We start from the raw sequence: 16,927 nt of genomic DNA on the forward strand, positions 1-16,927 counted from the left end.
GAATTTAAACTCTTTAAACTAATTCTGTTTTTCATACAACTCCCATTGCTGTGGTAAAACATTGATGATTCTAGTGCAGTGTGACACAACATTACTAAAAATAGGTGACTAAGTTTGTTTGAAATCCACAGATTAACCCTAATATATAAATTACTAGGAGTGACCATTAAGTATGTTGCTGTATGTACACGTATATTATATATGTACAGCAAATTAAATGTATGTAACAGCTACTGACAAATTTACTCACCATAAACACGTAAGTCGTACTCTCTGCTTTGTTCTCCTCCAGCATTGACGGCCACACATGCGTATCTGCCTGTATCACTGACCTGTGCACTGCTCAGTGACAGGACTCTGCCACCAGACAGCACCTGAGAGGGAGACAGACACTGATCAGGGACCTGCTGACAGTACAGACTTAAATACAAACAATACAAACCAATGGCATTGTTTGCATGGCACAAAAAATATCTTAGAGCTTCATTCAAACATGAATTGCTTAATTCTTTTGTGGGCACCTGTATGCCGTGTGATACGCTTGTCACGGGGCTGCCATCTTTGAGCCATGTGAGGCTGGGCACAGGAACACCAGTGGCCTCACACTCCAGCCTGGCAGCTTCATTCACCACTACCGTTACTGTACCACCCCGGCTGGAGATGACCGGAGGAACTGCAATGCACGAGACAGAAGGAAATGGTCATAAATAAATGTAGAATATTATAGGAATCTATAGGATCTATAGGAAGCATGTACGGTGAAAAAGCAGAGGACCGAAGTAGCTTCCATGAGGGACACCAGAAGGTAATATTTCCCTGACACATGATCTTTTATAGTGAGAAAAAAATGAGAGTGGAAACAATCCAAAACAGTCCGAGAAAGGTCAAGGCAGTTGTCATGGCTCAATAACAATAATTGTATTATTGGATAAGCACAAACTTTTGTTAAAAGTATAAAAGTATAAAAGAACAAAAGAAAGAGTCACCCACCAAACACCTGCAGGTTGTGGGATATCTCAGCAACTCCAGCCAGGTTGACCGCTACACATCTGTATATCCCAGCATCAGACAGCTGAGCCCGTTCAATCTCCAGCAGCTGACCACGCTTCAGCATCGTCACCCCAGCGGCAGAGGTCAGAGGTCGACCATCTTTGTACCAAGTGATAGCTGAAGCACAACAGTATTTGAAAGTGCATTGCATAAAAAAACATGGAAACGACATTTATTTTTAGATAAACATTAGACAATGGAATAATGGTTTAAGGGTAGTAACTGCACAAACACAAAACAATGACTCAATAAAAATCAACAGGGTATTTAAGAGCAGATGTTAGATGTTGACGTTTGTTGCAGAAATGTGTTGCATATAAAACAAAAGTTGCTTCAATATGTTTTGTTTTCATGATCAAAAAAGTAAGTAAACCAAAGCCAGGTGACCCTAAAGGTCTGGAGAGGTTTTAACACAGAAGCAGAAAGCAGACGGATGTATTTTGACCAATTAGATCATTCAGTGATTCATGAACAAATACAATTCATTGATTAACTATTCGAGCTTGTGGAATGTGTGAGCGCACAATGAAAGATTATTACTTATCTGTCATTTTTAATGTTTTTGTTGTAATTGGTAAATCATCATTGAGACAAAGCTAAGTATGTGTAGCTGGAAAACAAGACGTACATTTACACGTACATGTTATTTAAATGTAAGATTGTAATAATATTGAAATGCTGCTGTAAAAATGCAGAAACATCCCAAGAAAAAAAGTGCTAATGTTTACTGGGAATGCTGCGGACTGGTTATCTACACTCAACTTGGACACTGTGCATCCAACTGGAAAGAAAGGCAGTGGGAAGAAGAGAAGTTGCCTGCAGGGAGTCATCTGAGATCAATTTTCCGCTGTTCTGCTAATGGTTAAAGATAAGGAAAGAAGGAGAAGTGCCAAGTCCAAGTCAGCGGTCAGGGGGAACTACGCCCTGCAGCCTGTGAGCGAGCGCAGTGGGATGGAGGAGGGGGGTGACGTTAGTGAGCTGTCTTACCAGGTAATGGGCTGCCTGTGGCCTTGCACTCGAGCTCAGTGGGGAAGCCTGACACGATGGTTTGGTTGATGATCTCACCAGAGTAAGGGATAGAGGGAGCCTCTGAGGGACACGCACAGAAACACACACAGGAAGAACAATTTGTTAGATGATATTCTCATGTCTCCACCTAGTCACAGAGTAACGAGAGTGAAGATGTATGACATGACTGTGCGATGAGGGATGGAAACGTGCAGAGGGAGTGCTGTGTTTATCTTCACGTTACCATGGACACTGAGCCGAATGTGCTGCTGGGCTTCACCAGCTGCATTGGTGGCCAGGCAGGTGTATCTCCCAGAATCCTCCAGTCTCGCCTCTGTGACCTTCAGTATCCTGCCTGCAGACTCAAGCTGTGACAGACACACACACACACACACACACACACACACACACACACACACACACACACACACACACACACACACACACACACACACACACACACACACACACACACACACACACACACACACACACACACACACACACACACACAAACACACAAAGGATGAGCAAAGTTTAATGTCAGTGTCTCTGGAAGAGAAACGTTTTCCTGTGTCTCAAGGTTACAGCTGGAAAATATAACTTTTTTTGTCAACATGCAACCAATCATTGGTCCGTGCTGAAAAAAAAAGCACTTCTTTTTCAATTTAAGATAAAACTGAAAACAGCGTCTGTCAGAGGACTGGTTCACATAAATAATAAATAAAAATGTAAAAAAAAAGCAACCTTTAGGTGCTCCTGTGTTGTGTCGACAGGCCGTCCATCTTTAATCCAGGTAATGCTTGGAGGAGGGATGCCACTGGAGATGCACTCCAGACTGACGGGCTTGTGGAGAACCACCGAACGTTCTGCAGGCCCAGTAGTGCGGATGGATGGAGGAACTGGAGAGCAGAAGATGATAGATTTATTTCCTTACAACCACTTAACAACAGCTAATTAGGAAGATGGAAATTACATAGAGGCAGAGATTAGTATTTACCCAAAGTGGGATTGTCCTTGTGCGTTGCGTTTAAAGCATAAATCACATTTATTACAATAAGAACATGTGCAAAACTATTGAGATTATTCATCATTTGTTGCCAGAAAACAATTCAAAAGATTGAAATGTTTTACCGTGTACGACCACATTGAAGTCCCGCTCATGTTCCCCTGCTGCATTCGTGGCCACACACTGAAAACGAGCTGTGTCAGAGACCTGAGCGCGGGACACTATCAGCCGCCGACCGCTGGTAGCAACCCGCAAGCCTTCCCTCTGTCTGACTGGTTTTCCGTCCTTATACCACCTGGAAAGTTGAGAATTTTACACTGAATCTGTGTGTGCACTCACGTGTGTTTATCTCTGTGTATGCATGAGATGCAGATCTTACGTGATGACAGGTGGAGGCGTTCCTGTGGCTTCACACTCCAGCTCCAAAGGGCTGTTGAGTATCACTGCGCTGTCTGTCACGTCATCAGCTCCATCAAGGAAGGGAGGAACTGGGAGAGAGAATATTTCAGTAAATTCGATTCTGGAAAACCACAATAAATGCGTGTTCAATTCTAAAATAGATTGTATTTTGATTAAAAACACATAAACCATGTCAGAATAAACTATGGGCTATTTTTCCACTATTTGTGTTTTGTTATGTTAAGACGAAAGAAGAGATAAAAGTCCTCTGCAAGGCCACAGTGAAGTAGCACGTGTTGCTTTCCCATGTGGAATGCACACGTGGTTTTTGCGCAACTGCCTCAGCGGAAAAAGTCAGTATCGGCTCAGGTTACATATGTTGTCGTGGCCGAGTGGTTAAGGCGATGGACTAGAAATCCATTGGGGTCTCCCCGCGCAGGTTCGAATCCTGCCGACAACGGTTCGATGTTTTCTTAACTGTCACACGAGGTTGTTAAAGCATAAATCACACATGACAGGCTGTGGTTGAGGCTTTTAGGCCCACTCACAGAAATGAAAGCACTGCAGATGGTACTACTGACACTGCAGCTACACAAACTCTGAGCCTTTAAATGTAGCACAGAAAAAGTGTGGTGAAAGAATTAGAGGTAGAAATATATACTGCTATTACTTTTTCACTTTCTTTAACATTGTGTTAACATTCTTTAACACAACTGCTCTACACCCCTTGTGTTTTAGTGATGGTGACAATGTGCTGTGCATATTAGTGCCAATATACTATATGGCCTTATTCCTTTTCAAAGATGTTTTTGTGTGTTTTCTTACCTAAAACTCTGACGTCGTACTTGACCTCCTTTTCCCCAGCGATGCTCGTGGCCACGCACACGTAGCGCCCCGAATTCGAGACTGTGGCAGAGAGGATTTCTAATTTCTTCCCCTGCTCGAGGACGCGGACGCTTTCACCATCGTGCACAGGAACTCCATCCTTCAGCCACGTGAGGGAGGGCGGAGGGTGTCCCCCAGCCTCACAATCCAGAATCAGAGACTTGCTGAGGATCACTGTCTTCTCAGTGGGCCCGTCACCTCCACCTGCTATGGTAGGAGGCACTGGGGGGAGACAGAACAAAAGCAGAGTTCATGCTTGGCAGACTTTTTTGCTTGACTTATATCTCATTTGCATCTCATACTTCAACAGCCAACAACATGTGTAATTGCTTTATACTTCAAATCCATTTTTGTGGTCCTCACGGATAAATTATCTTTTCTATTAACATGTTTGCCAAATATCCGCAGCTGTTTAAAATTATTCTCGACTGCTGCAAATGTCTCTATGTATTGTGAGTGAAAGAAAATACCTTAAAGCTCTGCTTTATACAATAATAAGCTGCAGAGCTCAACAACGCACATGAGAAGGGTCTCAACCATAGAGACAAGAGGAGCCTGAGGTTCTTAGAGGTTGAAAACCTGATTCAACTCTTCATACCCGAGGCATTTTCTCAGGCCTCTGTTCGAAAATAGCGTGTATACCTCTGCAGCTACAGGGTCTATACAAATGATCTATCTACATAAATGTAACACTTGTGAGATTTCTGCAGAGCTGTAAGCATCAGTATAGATGTTATTGGGTCGGACGAAATGAAGATGGATAAATGAAAGATCCACCGAGCTAAGTTTACAATTTTACAAGAGTCAATATCACATGTGCAATCATGCAGTTGTAGCTCATCCCTTCAAGCAAAACATGTGAACATCACATGTGCCAAATGTTATGCTAATAAAGTGAAGCAGCGCAAAGTCAGAGACCTTTTAGTGAAGATATGTTGAGGTGTAATCTCCAAACTGGCCATTATGGCAATAAAGCGGACATGCAGTGCACTGGAAATGAAAATGTGAGTAGATATCAGGAGTCAGATGTCAAGTTCTTACAGTAAACATCCAGCTCATAGGCCTTCTCAGCACTCCCAGCCACACTGGTCACCTTGCAGGTGTATAGACCAGCGTCTGACGCCTGTGCTCGAGGGATCTTCAGGTAGTGGCCTCGCTCCACGTACTGAGCTTGGCGGTTGGACAGGATGGCCTCTCCGTTTCGGTACCAGGTGATGACGGGGAGGGGCACCCCACGGGCTTCACACTCCAGTGTCACCACCATGGCCAGCAGGGCAGTGACCTCTGTGGTTGAGTTACCTCCTTTGATGGTGGGGGGCACTGGAACAATCATACGATAACATCACTTTTTTGTATTTGGTCATGTGAACATATTTATACTGATATACAACTCTAAGAAAACGCTTTGCACACAGCACTTGACTGTTCTGGGTTTGCCAAAACACACACTTACCATAGACACTGAGGTTGAAGTCCTTGGACTGTTTCCCGGCCGTGTTCATGACACTACACTGGTATCGGGCCTGGTCCCCGAGACGGGCACTTTTTATCCTCAGAACCTGACCTCTGTTGGTGACCTCCAGATTCGGATCACCAAGAAACACCAGTCTGTCAAGAATATAAAAAAGAAATGAGAAGGACAGGGATGGTTGAAGAGGGAATTGATAACCCAGCCGTTCCATCTTATGTGATTATTCATTAATTTTAGCTGGCACTTACTTCCTGTCCTTGTACCACTGGATTGTGGGTAAGGGCACTCCCTGCACCTTGCACTCAAGACTGATCTCCTGTTTGAGAATGGCTGACACATCTCGAGGAGAACCTGATCCTGCAATGGTCGGTGGGACTGTGGCACGAAGGGAGAGAATCATTGCATATTAGAAAATGCGAAAGCAAATCATCCATGTATGATGAAGAAGAGACGACCAAACACTGTCTTCACTTGCACAAGAAAGACCATTTAACACAACTTTTCAGTCCAAGACTTTCCTCAAGGGTCTTGTGTATTAAAATGGTTTAAACCTTTAACACAGTGTTAATTTAGTTCAGTTGAGTCCACAGTTCTGCACAGAGCTCTTTCTCTGTAATTCTTGGCGTTGCCATAGAAGATTCCTCACCCAGTACATCCAGGAAGAAGTCTTTCTCTTTGCTGCCAGCGATATTGATGGCTTTACAGCTGTAGCCGCCTGCGTCCCCTGTGGCTGCGTTCAGTAGTCTCAGGGTTTTCCCCATATCAAGAAGCTGGATGGAGCTACTAGCCCGCACCTGTCAATCAACGTGAATAAATGAAATCAAATACATAAGCAAAAACAACATAAGTTACACTTTAGGAAATGCAAAGAGGCCGCAATGATCTGACTTAAAAAAATCTGCAGGTTTTTAATTCAGACTGAATTTGAAAACAACAGCTGTTTGGGAATCATTGGAGAAGTGGAGAAAACATGGAACGTTTTCAGCTGCTGCCCAGAGCCAGAAACATTTAAGGAGCAGAGCATCTTGATTCAAATTACTGGTAATTAGCAGAATAAAGTAAGCGCTCCGATTTTCCCATCTGTGCCTCGCAGGAAAAAATTTACAAGGCAGCCAAGGGAGCAGAGAGCAGCCAAGTCAGTGGGATGTTACAGCAAAATGTGCGCAGCCTCCCTCCTCTCATATCAATTCATCATAATTATTTGGTCATAACGGTTTTGAGCATATTGCCACTGAGGCCGGCCTTGGAACTCCGTTACACACACATGCGCACACAGGATCCACAGTGGTTTCTGGTCTGTTCTGTTGGACAATGTTCACTCATGAGAACTTTCACTAATAAATAAAAAGGAAAGGTCACGATAATCTCTCATTGCTTTTATCCATGTAGATGACTCACAGTACTAGACCGCAGCGTAAGTATAGGTTATGTAAAGTATAAGGCAGCATGTTACTTAATCTCTCTGACTTTGTCTCTGATGTGCGTATTTACCTTTTACTGAGGTGTCCAAAAACAGAAAATACTGTACGTTTTTAGAGTTGTAAAGATGAAGGACAATTTTCCTTTGATTATGTGTGTGCATTTTAAAGCATTACACAGAACTTTTTTTACCTTAAAACAGCAGCTTCAAAATTATTTAAATGCCACAATGACTTGGAACAGTGAGAATGGAGCCGTTTCATTTGCATTGCCCACCCTGAATCTCTGTTCCTGCTCTATGTAAATTTGGGGAGTGGGTATCATCCCCTGTAAGAAGTGTGGAACTGACTGATAGTCACAGCCTCAATCGTCAGAATCTGAACCAGCTGGTTCAAGTGTAAAAGTTAAAAAGAAGTCAATAAAAAACAGCATTTTTTACCAATAATAGGCAGGAAACTATTAAATATGAAGAATTCTAAACAGAGTTGGTGCCTTTCTTACAGCTGCAGGTCTTCTGCTTAGGGAACCCAGGGATCATGGGTAACATCGACTGTTCATTTTTTCTTTTAGTTCAGTGAGTTGGACAACGCAGTCAGAGATAGATTTTCTCTACAAGAAAACCACTTGATCGCTTGGAGCCCATAAGAGTTAATCCCCCTTGTGGCTGCAGAGGGCGCCGTTCTCCAGTAAAAGTTACATAGTGTTGCTTTAAATGTTTTTGTGCAAAATAAAAATTAACGTGTTCAGAGGGGTTTCACCTACAAGAGTCCCATCCTTGTACCAGGTGATTACAGGGGTCGGACTTCCTCTGACGTCACACAACAAGCTGGTCGGCTGGTTCAGGACCACCGACATGTTGCCTGGCGTTTCATTGTCAAGAAAATCTGGGGGCACTGTGGAGGTTTCAGAGGTGATCGTGTTATATATAACAGTTCATTAGAGGAACACTGGATTTTTTGGTGAATGAATCGATGAGCAGTTCAATCACCATTGACTTTGAGCTGGTATTTCCTCTCGGTGGATCCAGCATCGTTGACAGCAGCACAGACGTACTCGCCGTTGTCCAGCGGGGACACAGAGGATATAATCAGCAGTGTGCCGTCCTCCAGGATGGACACGCCAGGCTCGTTACCAGTCAGCTCCTGGCCGTTACGCAACCAACGAATCACTGGCTTGGGAAGACCTGCAGGAGAACAGAAAGCAGGGAAAATAGAATAGCAAACATCAAGCATTAGCTGTGAGGAAAGTATTTTGTGTATTTAAAGCAGAACATTAGTACTTCTAACCCTAACCCTAACCCTTACTTAATATCACCAAATGTTAGTTTTAACAGGAATGGGAGTGTCTACATGGGATAAAGAAATTTCTTCTTCTTCATCATATGGAAGAACAAGATTACTTTACCTTTTGCAGGACAAGGGAAGGCGATACGCTGGTTTGCCACTCTCTCCTGCAGGGGACTATTGAAGGGCGGCTCCAGAACCTCGACCACAGGGGGCACTGAAATCAGAAACAATCACTGAGTACGGGTGCTGTGCTGTGCAAATCTTCATTCAAAAAACTACCAACTGTACTGCACATATTGTAGTGTACTGTACCGTACTGTACCTGTGGTTGAATGCCTCTGTCAACCAGTGCAGTTTCAGTTCTCAGTTTTCCTAGATTTGTATGAGGCCACCATGACCTTAACCTTTGACCACTAAAATCTAATCAGTTCCTTATTGAGACCAAGTAAACATTTGTACCAAATCTGATACTGAAACCAACCTTGCACGAGAAGCTGAACTCGAGCTTCGTCTCTGCCTGCGGTATTGGTGGCTGTGCATGTGTACGTTCCTTCATCATCCAGTCCCACATGTCTCAGTGCCAGGCTGCCATCGTGTGACACTGGATAACCTTGACCACCCTTAGTCCAGGTCAGAGTGGGCTCTGGAACTCCTCGCACCACACAGGGCAGCTCCACAGGGTGACCCAGCTGGACCTTTATTACCCTCGGGCCAGCCTGTATGCTAGGGGGCACTGCAGGACAGAGGACAAGGTTAGATTAAATAGATTTTAGCACCTCACCTGTACCTGTCATCTATCACACAGGAACTTTAGTGTCTATAGTGTGTGGTAACCCATGAATACTTATATAACAAAGGAGAGCTAATGGATTGATCCAATCAGCAACTTTGATCGAGTTGATCATATCTTTCATAATGTAGTTTGAATATATTCACATATAAATATATTATTGATCGATTCACCTGAGACACACCTGAGTTCCAACATTCAAATTAGGAGGAAAACTCACACTTCTGACCACTGATCAGCGATCCATCATCATATCGTTATGAAATGCCTCTATGACCCCGTTAAGACCTTCTATCAACATCCATCCTGAGTGATCCATCACTAGTGTACAGCTCTAAGTTCAGGTGTGACCGCACTTACATCCGTCTTGAGATCCGATCACTCAGACCACAATAGGAGGTGTGGCCACATTCTTTTCTCTGTGTGAACACAAATGTGTCCTCGGTCACATATGATGTCCTCTGGCCCAATTTCACAATGAATCTTTATGCTTCTCAGTGAGCATATGTTGATATGTTTGTGGCCGGAATATAAACACTGACCACCACATAATGATCACTACTTTTCTTAATTTGGTCAAATCTTTCTTTCTCTCTCTCTCTCTCTCTATTTGTCTCTCTCTCTCGCTCGCTTGTGCTGGGAAGGAAGTGGTCATAGGAGAAACATTCAGGGCTCTTTTTAATGCCAGGTGTGAACAGATGAACTAAAAGCTGTCAACTTGTGATCACATCTCTCAGGACGTTAATACCAGGTATGAACAGAGCCTGTGTTACTGTTTGGGATCTTATGAACGTACCCAAAACACTCAGCGCAACGGATTGTGTGAGGTTTCCAGCGATGTTGGAGGCAACACACACATACAGTCCACTGTCTGACACCCTGCTCTCCAAGATCTTCATAGAACCAGAGGGAAGCTGAGTGTGCCTAGGAAAACACACACACACACACACACACACAGAGAGAAAACAAACTGTAAAGTGATGTTTTATGGGAGCAGTAGTTCTTGCAAAGCAAGCTAAAGAAAAATAAGCACACACACAATGACTTATTCAGTTGTGACTGTAAAAAAATACTCTGTATAATAATTCTGTCTAATCTGCCATCAACCACAATTACAGCTGCTTTGGCAGCCGCACAGTAGGTGCAGCAGATCACAGAGAGGAGTACGATTACCCAGTCATCTTATAAAAACCACAAACTATAGCCCGAGGTTATGAACAGTCGACAGACACAGAGCACAGCAATCAAAACAGCATGGAGGTTTTCTTAGGGTCTTTAAAATATGAATGTATTGCTGTTCTCCAGCAAGAGCTTTTTGTCTGTGGTGGGGCTCAGCTTGAATTATGGTGGCGGAACAATATCTGAGTTAATAAAGTGAAAATTTTATGAACAATCTCATGAATATATGAGGAGTCTTGAGCATTGTGTGTGGCCATGTTTGTGCGTGTTTACCTGGGAGAGAAAGGGGAGATGAGATGCCTCTCCTTGGCCCAGCTGATGGTGGGAGGCGGGACGCTGTGGACCTCACATGGCAAAACAACATCTTCACCCTCGATCACCGACATCCTCATCGGCTCTGCTGAGACTCCAGCACCATCGACGTTGGTCCTAGGACGGACTGAATGTGGGCAGACAAACACAGAAACCGTTATTCCAATTTATAGAAAAACCATTATACGTGAATATTTAGTATCAAGGTAGACAGTTGATGACAGAAAGAATGATTTTATTTTGTTTTCAGGTAAAAAGGGTGAAACCGATTCAGAATATTAGGGTGTGATTATTGTGAAACTGTTTTAGTCCAATTAGGCGAGTGATGATGCCTCAACTAAAAGTTCGGCTTATTTCAATTAGCTCTAGGTGTACAATAAAATTAGCCTGAGATGCTAGTCATGATGATCATTGTCAAAATGTCTCAGGATGAATTAACTAATAATTTGTTAACATGACATTGTACATATAACTCATTATCCCCATCAAGGCTGTTGTCTTTTCATTCCCATATCTTTGTTTGTTTGTCAATTATGCGAAATCTACTACACCGTGTTCCATGAAATGTTGAGGCGAGCGTGGGGCATGACCACAGCAAGAAACCATTACATTTAGGAGTAGATCAGATCCGGACATGTTTTCACTTTCGTTAACATGGCGAGATCGGGCGTTAGCTTTGGCGGAGCTATGTGTCCACCGAGCGCCCTTCTTGTTTATTTTTGTGCAGACTGGTGACGAGGCTCACCATAGACAGTGAGCTGGACCTTCCTGGAGGCATAGCCGGCTGCGTTGGTGGCTGTGCAGATGAACTCTCCGGTCTCATTTCCAGAAGGGGAAGCGATGCGAAGGCTGCCGTCAGAATCCAGGGAGAAGGCAGGACCACCCAAGTACAGCAGCTTCCCACCCTACAAAACAAATCACAGCCGGGAAAGGGCAGAGGCCAGCGTTTATTTCATTAACTCGGGTTTGTTAACATTTGACATGGCGGCCAACACTGACTTGAGACCAGAAAGGCTGTTTGGTTTGTGTTTGAATTAATCATTTGATTCTCTTCCCTGCTGGGAATGAGACGCTAATGTTTATACAATCATATAAAACAAAACAGTCATCAGGATCAGGAATGTGTCATATCTGGACTGTCCTTTTGTATCGGACACGATTTACCGCATTTGACTGGATCGATGTTACAGAGAACAGCAAAGGAATCGGAGGTAATTTCATTTTAGCATCTGGTGCATAACTCAGCAGAGTCTAGTTTCATATGTCCCTGCAGCACTGTGCACTTTAACAGCAACGCTTTTACAACTGGTGTAAAAGATCAGCCCACATACAAACTTAGAGTACAAACCGATACACAAGTCAAGGCTGAGCACACTGTTCAAACCAATGGATGCAGGTAGGCCTGATTTCATGATGCAGTACAGACACATTTTGACACAAAATGCCAAAACCAATCAATGGAGTGAGCATTGCTCTACAAATATAGAGTTACCCTGATTACTGATTACTGACAAGAAAGTTTTCTGGTTTTCTGGAGTATAACCCTTCTCATTGCCCTTTATACATGGAGCGATAAGGTCAATACAGACCTTGGCCCAGGTGATTTCTGGGTTGGGTACTCCACTGGCACGGCAGGGCAGTGAGATGGGGTTCCCCTCAATCGTGCTGAACACTTGAGGGCCATGTTGAATGGTAGGAATCACTGTAAACACAAGAAGAAATACAGTCGGACACATTTTCTGTGCATCAAGTATTTATAGAATCTAGTAGATTGCATTCCTTGTATGTACTGTGTATTTCGTCGTCTCTGTATACAGAACCACGTGTCTTAAAACATCTGGAGAAAGTGAAAGTGAACTCCTAGAACTGATACGTTCCCAAACTATCAGTCCTGATTTGGTTTTGCTTTAGTCCTGGGAGTCTGCACAAAAGATCAGCTCCTGGAGCATCATCTTCGAAATGGAAAATATGTTTTATCTATACAACAAAGTCACTTTCTAATATGTGCTATTTACAGTATAATATACATTAAATGCATACATTAAAATAGGATTTATTGACTTAGCATCTCGTACACATTGGTCACTGGCCTATTCAGTTGTCAGATATTTCTATCATATCCTCAGTGCTGGTGGGACATGTACAATGCAGCTTTCAATGTAAGACTAAGCAACTTCATGTGCTTGTGGTTAGTTATGTCATTGTGCACACACCATATACGTTGACAGTAGTGGTATCGTTGGCAGCCCCAACGGCGTTCTCTGCCAAGCAGGTGTAGTCACCCGCATCGCCCAGCCGGATTCTCTCAATATGCAGACTGCCGTCCCTCCTCACCGTCACATACTGGTCTGATGTTACCTGACAAATCGCACATTCAATAAATAGGTTTGAGTTGAAACATGGTAAAATGGAGGCGTCTGCAAAATGAACGTCCTCTGTGTGTCCTCACCAGGCCGTAGTTGTGTAGCCACTGCCTCTCAGGTAGCGGATTGCCAGCCAGTAGCACACAGGGCAGAGTCAGCGGCTGGTCCTCGATCACGCTGAGCACAGCCGGACTCAACGCGATGACAGGCAAGACTACAGATATCATGAAAATACTTCATGTCAGAGAATAACAAGGAGACTGTGCTCAAGAAAATGATCAAGTAGATTCATATTAGCAGGATTGATGGTATTTGATTTGATTGTAATACAGTTTGTGGGCAGCAGCCTCTTCTGTGCATAGAAAACCCAAAACATACAAACAGGTCAAAGACATCTGAGTCTTTTAAAGTACACATGCAAAGAAACCATATTGATTAACACAATCCAATCCAATTTCATATCTGAGACAGAATAATAGACGTATGCCTGAAGGTGTTTTCCACTGTGTTAAATCAAAGGAAGCATGTGTTTAAAAGTTAGTGTGTGTATTGTATAATGAATAGGGAATGTTTGGTTGCTATAAACACAGTGCAGCTTGCACAGTACACACTTTCCATAGCTGCTAAAAGCATCACATACATAAACACACACTCTTAATGGGTATTCAAGATTCATATAGAAACAAGTGCAAAACTTTTGCAGGGACGCTGCAAAAAAAAAGGTTGTAAAGTAAGTAATAAATAAAGAATAAGCAATAAGACAGTCAGTAGCAGTAATAACACGATAAATAAAGTAATAATAAGATACAAAATGTTTACAAAATAATAGAATAAAACAAAAATAATAATATTTAGTATGTGGGAGCAGCGATGGTTAAATTCTTATTGCACACATTTACGATTTAGGGACAAAACTGGCAATAAAATGACCACCTCAACACAAGTGCTCTCACACACACACACACAAACACGCTAAACACAAATGCTACTGATACGCTAGTTTCCCTGCTCTCTACTTCCATTACCGTCCAAAAGAAACTACTGTACATGTCCCTCTGCACTGGGTGTGTGTGTCTGCAGGGAAATGGGGCAGTGGGGCAGTAATAAATGTGTGTCATCTGGGTGGGTCTGTGCTTTCTGACCTCTGGCCCACATATAAGTGCTCGGTTTGTTTCCACTGTAGAGCGACAGTGAAACAGAAACAGTGGTTTAACAAGGCACATGTGTTCAAACACACCCACTGAAAGGTGCTAATGAAATCAACACTCTGTGTTGAGGCCGAAACGAAACACACACACACACGGAACATACGGAAAGATGTTTCAGAAAACATAGCTGATATGGAAACATAATATGATCTTTGACAATGTTAAGACTTGGAAAAATGCAGGTTTTGCAAAAAGGAATGGCCGCATGTGTGAGTGTGTGTGTGTATTTTGTTGCCGTGGGGCTTTCTTTGAAGTACAAGAACATTTCACGGGGGACAGGGGTTTTCTTAGCAGTTAGATTCTTCCACACTACTGTATTCCCTCACTTGATTTACAGCACACAAACAATTGCCATTTCCCCTTGATGATTATAAAATTAACTTTTTTTACATCGACAGCATTATTGAGATATTAACCCAATTATGACTGAATAAGACGCAGCAATGAAAAACATAATTTTGATTACCTTAACCCCCAAAAACATCCTGTCCGTGTAAACATAGTCACTCAATCAATCAAAATCCAATCAATCTCATTAAGAGCCCACATGTGAACACAAAAATTACATTAGCTGCCACTTTTTTTTTTTACTGAACCATAAGATTAAGACAAAGCTTCTGCTTTGCTGGAGAAAAAGAAAGAACAACATCCTATCAGAAGCAAGACGTTTGAAATAAAGCAACATTCTTACCCAGTCCAGTCACAGTGACACTGGCCTCAGCCTGGATCCTGCCAAAGTGGTTTTGGGCCTCACAGATATAAACCGTCTCATCCTCCACCCACAGGTCTGATGGTAAGAGGGATGTTGAGGTGTAAACAAAGAGTGTCTACTCGTTGAATGTATTTCTATGTACGTATAAATGATAAACTCACTGGTGATATGTAGGCCTCCCCTGCTCTGTGTGACGGTGCCACGTGTGCGGGACACATTGAAAAGGGGCAGTCTGTCCTCTCTGCGCCAGGTGACCTGTGGTTCGGGGTAACCTTGGACGTGGCACAGCAGGGTCACGCTGGAGCCGATGTCTGCCGCCACATCTGACGGCTCTCGGGTGAACTTGGGAGCAGCTGGAATGGTCATAGTTAAAGATTACAAAGGTCAAAAGGTTTAGGGGGACACTGTCCGTCATTTTGGCTCGGACTTATTTTTAGATTCCAAAAGTCTATATTTGTACAAAAGCAGAAAGATGCGAACACCGAATTTGCACAAGATTTATCAGCCTCTGGAAACGAATTGTTGGGTGTTTTTAAATTGTGTGCTTGTGCAAAAAATCCACCTCACACTGTAGAACCATGCATGGATACAGACACACCCATGTGTTAGCATGTTTAGTTGTAAACCAGACATGTTCTTTGCTTGGTTTGTCAAAGGCATCATTCACTAACAGCTCCAAAGCAGCCTGTGTGTCAGTATACATCAGAGATTAGTCAGAGCCGTAACAGCAAGTTTAAGGCTCCAAATAAAGTGATTGCTTTTATCCCTCTAATCTAGACCTGCTTGTAGCTGGGTTAATTGTGCTTTATTGTCCAGATCGGACACTTAGTCACAGTAGCTTGGAATATGGACAGAAATAAACCAGTTTGGGACATCCTGATGGGATAAGATCATGTTATTATAATAACGTCCTGTTTCAACACTAAGAAACAAGCAAAGACTCTGTCGTGCTTTTACGAGATGAACTAAACTAGCTGCTGCTCTCACCTCCTACATCCAGAGAGATCCTTCCTGACGAAGTGCCGGCAGCATTGACGGCCACGCAGCTGTAATCTCCAGCATCGACCATCTGGGTCTCCTTGATGGTCAGCGTCCCTCCGAGTGTGTCCACGTCCCAGAGGGATGATGAATGCAGTTGGACATCACCTAAAAGTTCAAATAGAATACAGCCATCGAGTTTGGTCAGCTTTTTAGGAAATATAAGTGTTATTTGGGCCGTGTGAGTATTGGGCCAAATTGAGGATAAGACTAAAAACTACTCAAGATAAATGATTCTATAACTTTTTAATAACGTTTCATGATTTGTTTGTTTCTCTCTCCAGGACCTTTACCTTTGTGCCACAGGATCTCAGGCTGAGGGACTCCAGAAGCTGAACAGGCCATAACCATGGTTTCTCCGATGCCAATAAGAATCTCACTTAACGCCACAGTCACCACAGGAGGTTCTAGGGAGATAGAATTGTTGCAGAATGGATCACAATCACAAACAGAGGCAGCAAGCGAAATGTAGTGATACTAGTGTGCATGTCTGAGTGTGTATGTGAGGGAACTGTGTGTGTGTGTGAGTGATTTTCCTGAATTGTACAATTTTATGATAATCATGTTCGATGTCAGACGTTCAGTCCTTGTTTCTATTTGTGCACAAGTATTTTTTACTTTTCACTTGAGTGTGAGCACTGTGCCACTCACCAATGTAAGATAGGATGGAGGTCATTGTGTCCGTCCCCGCCAGGTTGCTCGCCAAACATCCATACACGCCTCCATCCTTCTTCTCCATGTTTCTCACAACCAGTGTGCCATCGGGAGTCATCCTGTGTCTGTGCGTGGAAATTGGAG

The 16,927-nt window shown here is 43.1% G+C and overlaps 1 protein-coding gene and 1 non-coding gene across 4 annotated transcripts in view; one reads left to right on the top strand and one right to left on the bottom strand.

The window, feature by feature from the left end:
* hmcn1 (hemicentin 1) overlaps window positions 1-16,927 on the bottom strand; it is a 75,612-nt gene that overhangs the window by 26,361 nt on the left and 32,324 nt on the right. For all 3 annotated transcript variants that reach the window (XM_034582744.1, XM_034582742.1, XM_034582743.1), the window contains exons 13-40: window positions 16,781-16,908; window positions 16,423-16,536; window positions 16,079-16,237; window positions 15,253-15,444; window positions 15,071-15,166; window positions 13,258-13,385; window positions 13,022-13,166; window positions 12,398-12,510; window positions 11,554-11,713; window positions 10,770-10,935; window positions 10,114-10,241; window positions 9,009-9,260; window positions 8,646-8,741; window positions 8,230-8,424; window positions 8,004-8,134; window positions 6,469-6,616; window positions 6,071-6,197; window positions 5,805-5,959; window positions 5,393-5,671; window positions 4,292-4,573; window positions 3,447-3,555; window positions 3,193-3,362; window positions 2,806-2,960; window positions 2,303-2,426; window positions 2,038-2,139; window positions 991-1,167; window positions 522-673; window positions 251-374 (exon numbers count right to left, since the gene is read on the bottom strand). In XM_034582744.1, the coding sequence (XP_034438635.1) occupies window positions 251-374; window positions 522-673; window positions 991-1,167; window positions 2,038-2,139; window positions 2,303-2,426; window positions 2,806-2,960; window positions 3,193-3,362; window positions 3,447-3,555; window positions 4,292-4,573; window positions 5,393-5,671; window positions 5,805-5,959; window positions 6,071-6,197; window positions 6,469-6,616; window positions 8,004-8,134; window positions 8,230-8,424; window positions 8,646-8,741; window positions 9,009-9,260; window positions 10,114-10,241; window positions 10,770-10,935; window positions 11,554-11,713; window positions 12,398-12,510; window positions 13,022-13,166; window positions 13,258-13,385; window positions 15,071-15,166; window positions 15,253-15,444; window positions 16,079-16,237; window positions 16,423-16,536; window positions 16,781-16,908 (4,307 nt within the window). The remainder of the gene's footprint in view (window positions 1-250; window positions 375-521; window positions 674-990; window positions 1,168-2,037; window positions 2,140-2,302; window positions 2,427-2,805; window positions 2,961-3,192; window positions 3,363-3,446; window positions 3,556-4,291; window positions 4,574-5,392; window positions 5,672-5,804; window positions 5,960-6,070; window positions 6,198-6,468; window positions 6,617-8,003; window positions 8,135-8,229; window positions 8,425-8,645; window positions 8,742-9,008; window positions 9,261-10,113; window positions 10,242-10,769; window positions 10,936-11,553; window positions 11,714-12,397; window positions 12,511-13,021; window positions 13,167-13,257; window positions 13,386-15,070; window positions 15,167-15,252; window positions 15,445-16,078; window positions 16,238-16,422; window positions 16,537-16,780; window positions 16,909-16,927) is intronic.
* On the top strand, window positions 3,845-3,926 carry trnas-aga. Its single transcript has one exon. It is a non-coding gene; the product is annotated as a tRNA-Ser (tRNA).

This window comes from Hippoglossus hippoglossus, chromosome 4 (assembly GCF_009819705.1).
Source record: "Hippoglossus hippoglossus isolate fHipHip1 chromosome 4, fHipHip1.pri, whole genome shotgun sequence".
NCBI lineage: Eukaryota > Metazoa > Chordata > Actinopteri > Pleuronectiformes > Pleuronectidae > Hippoglossus > Hippoglossus hippoglossus.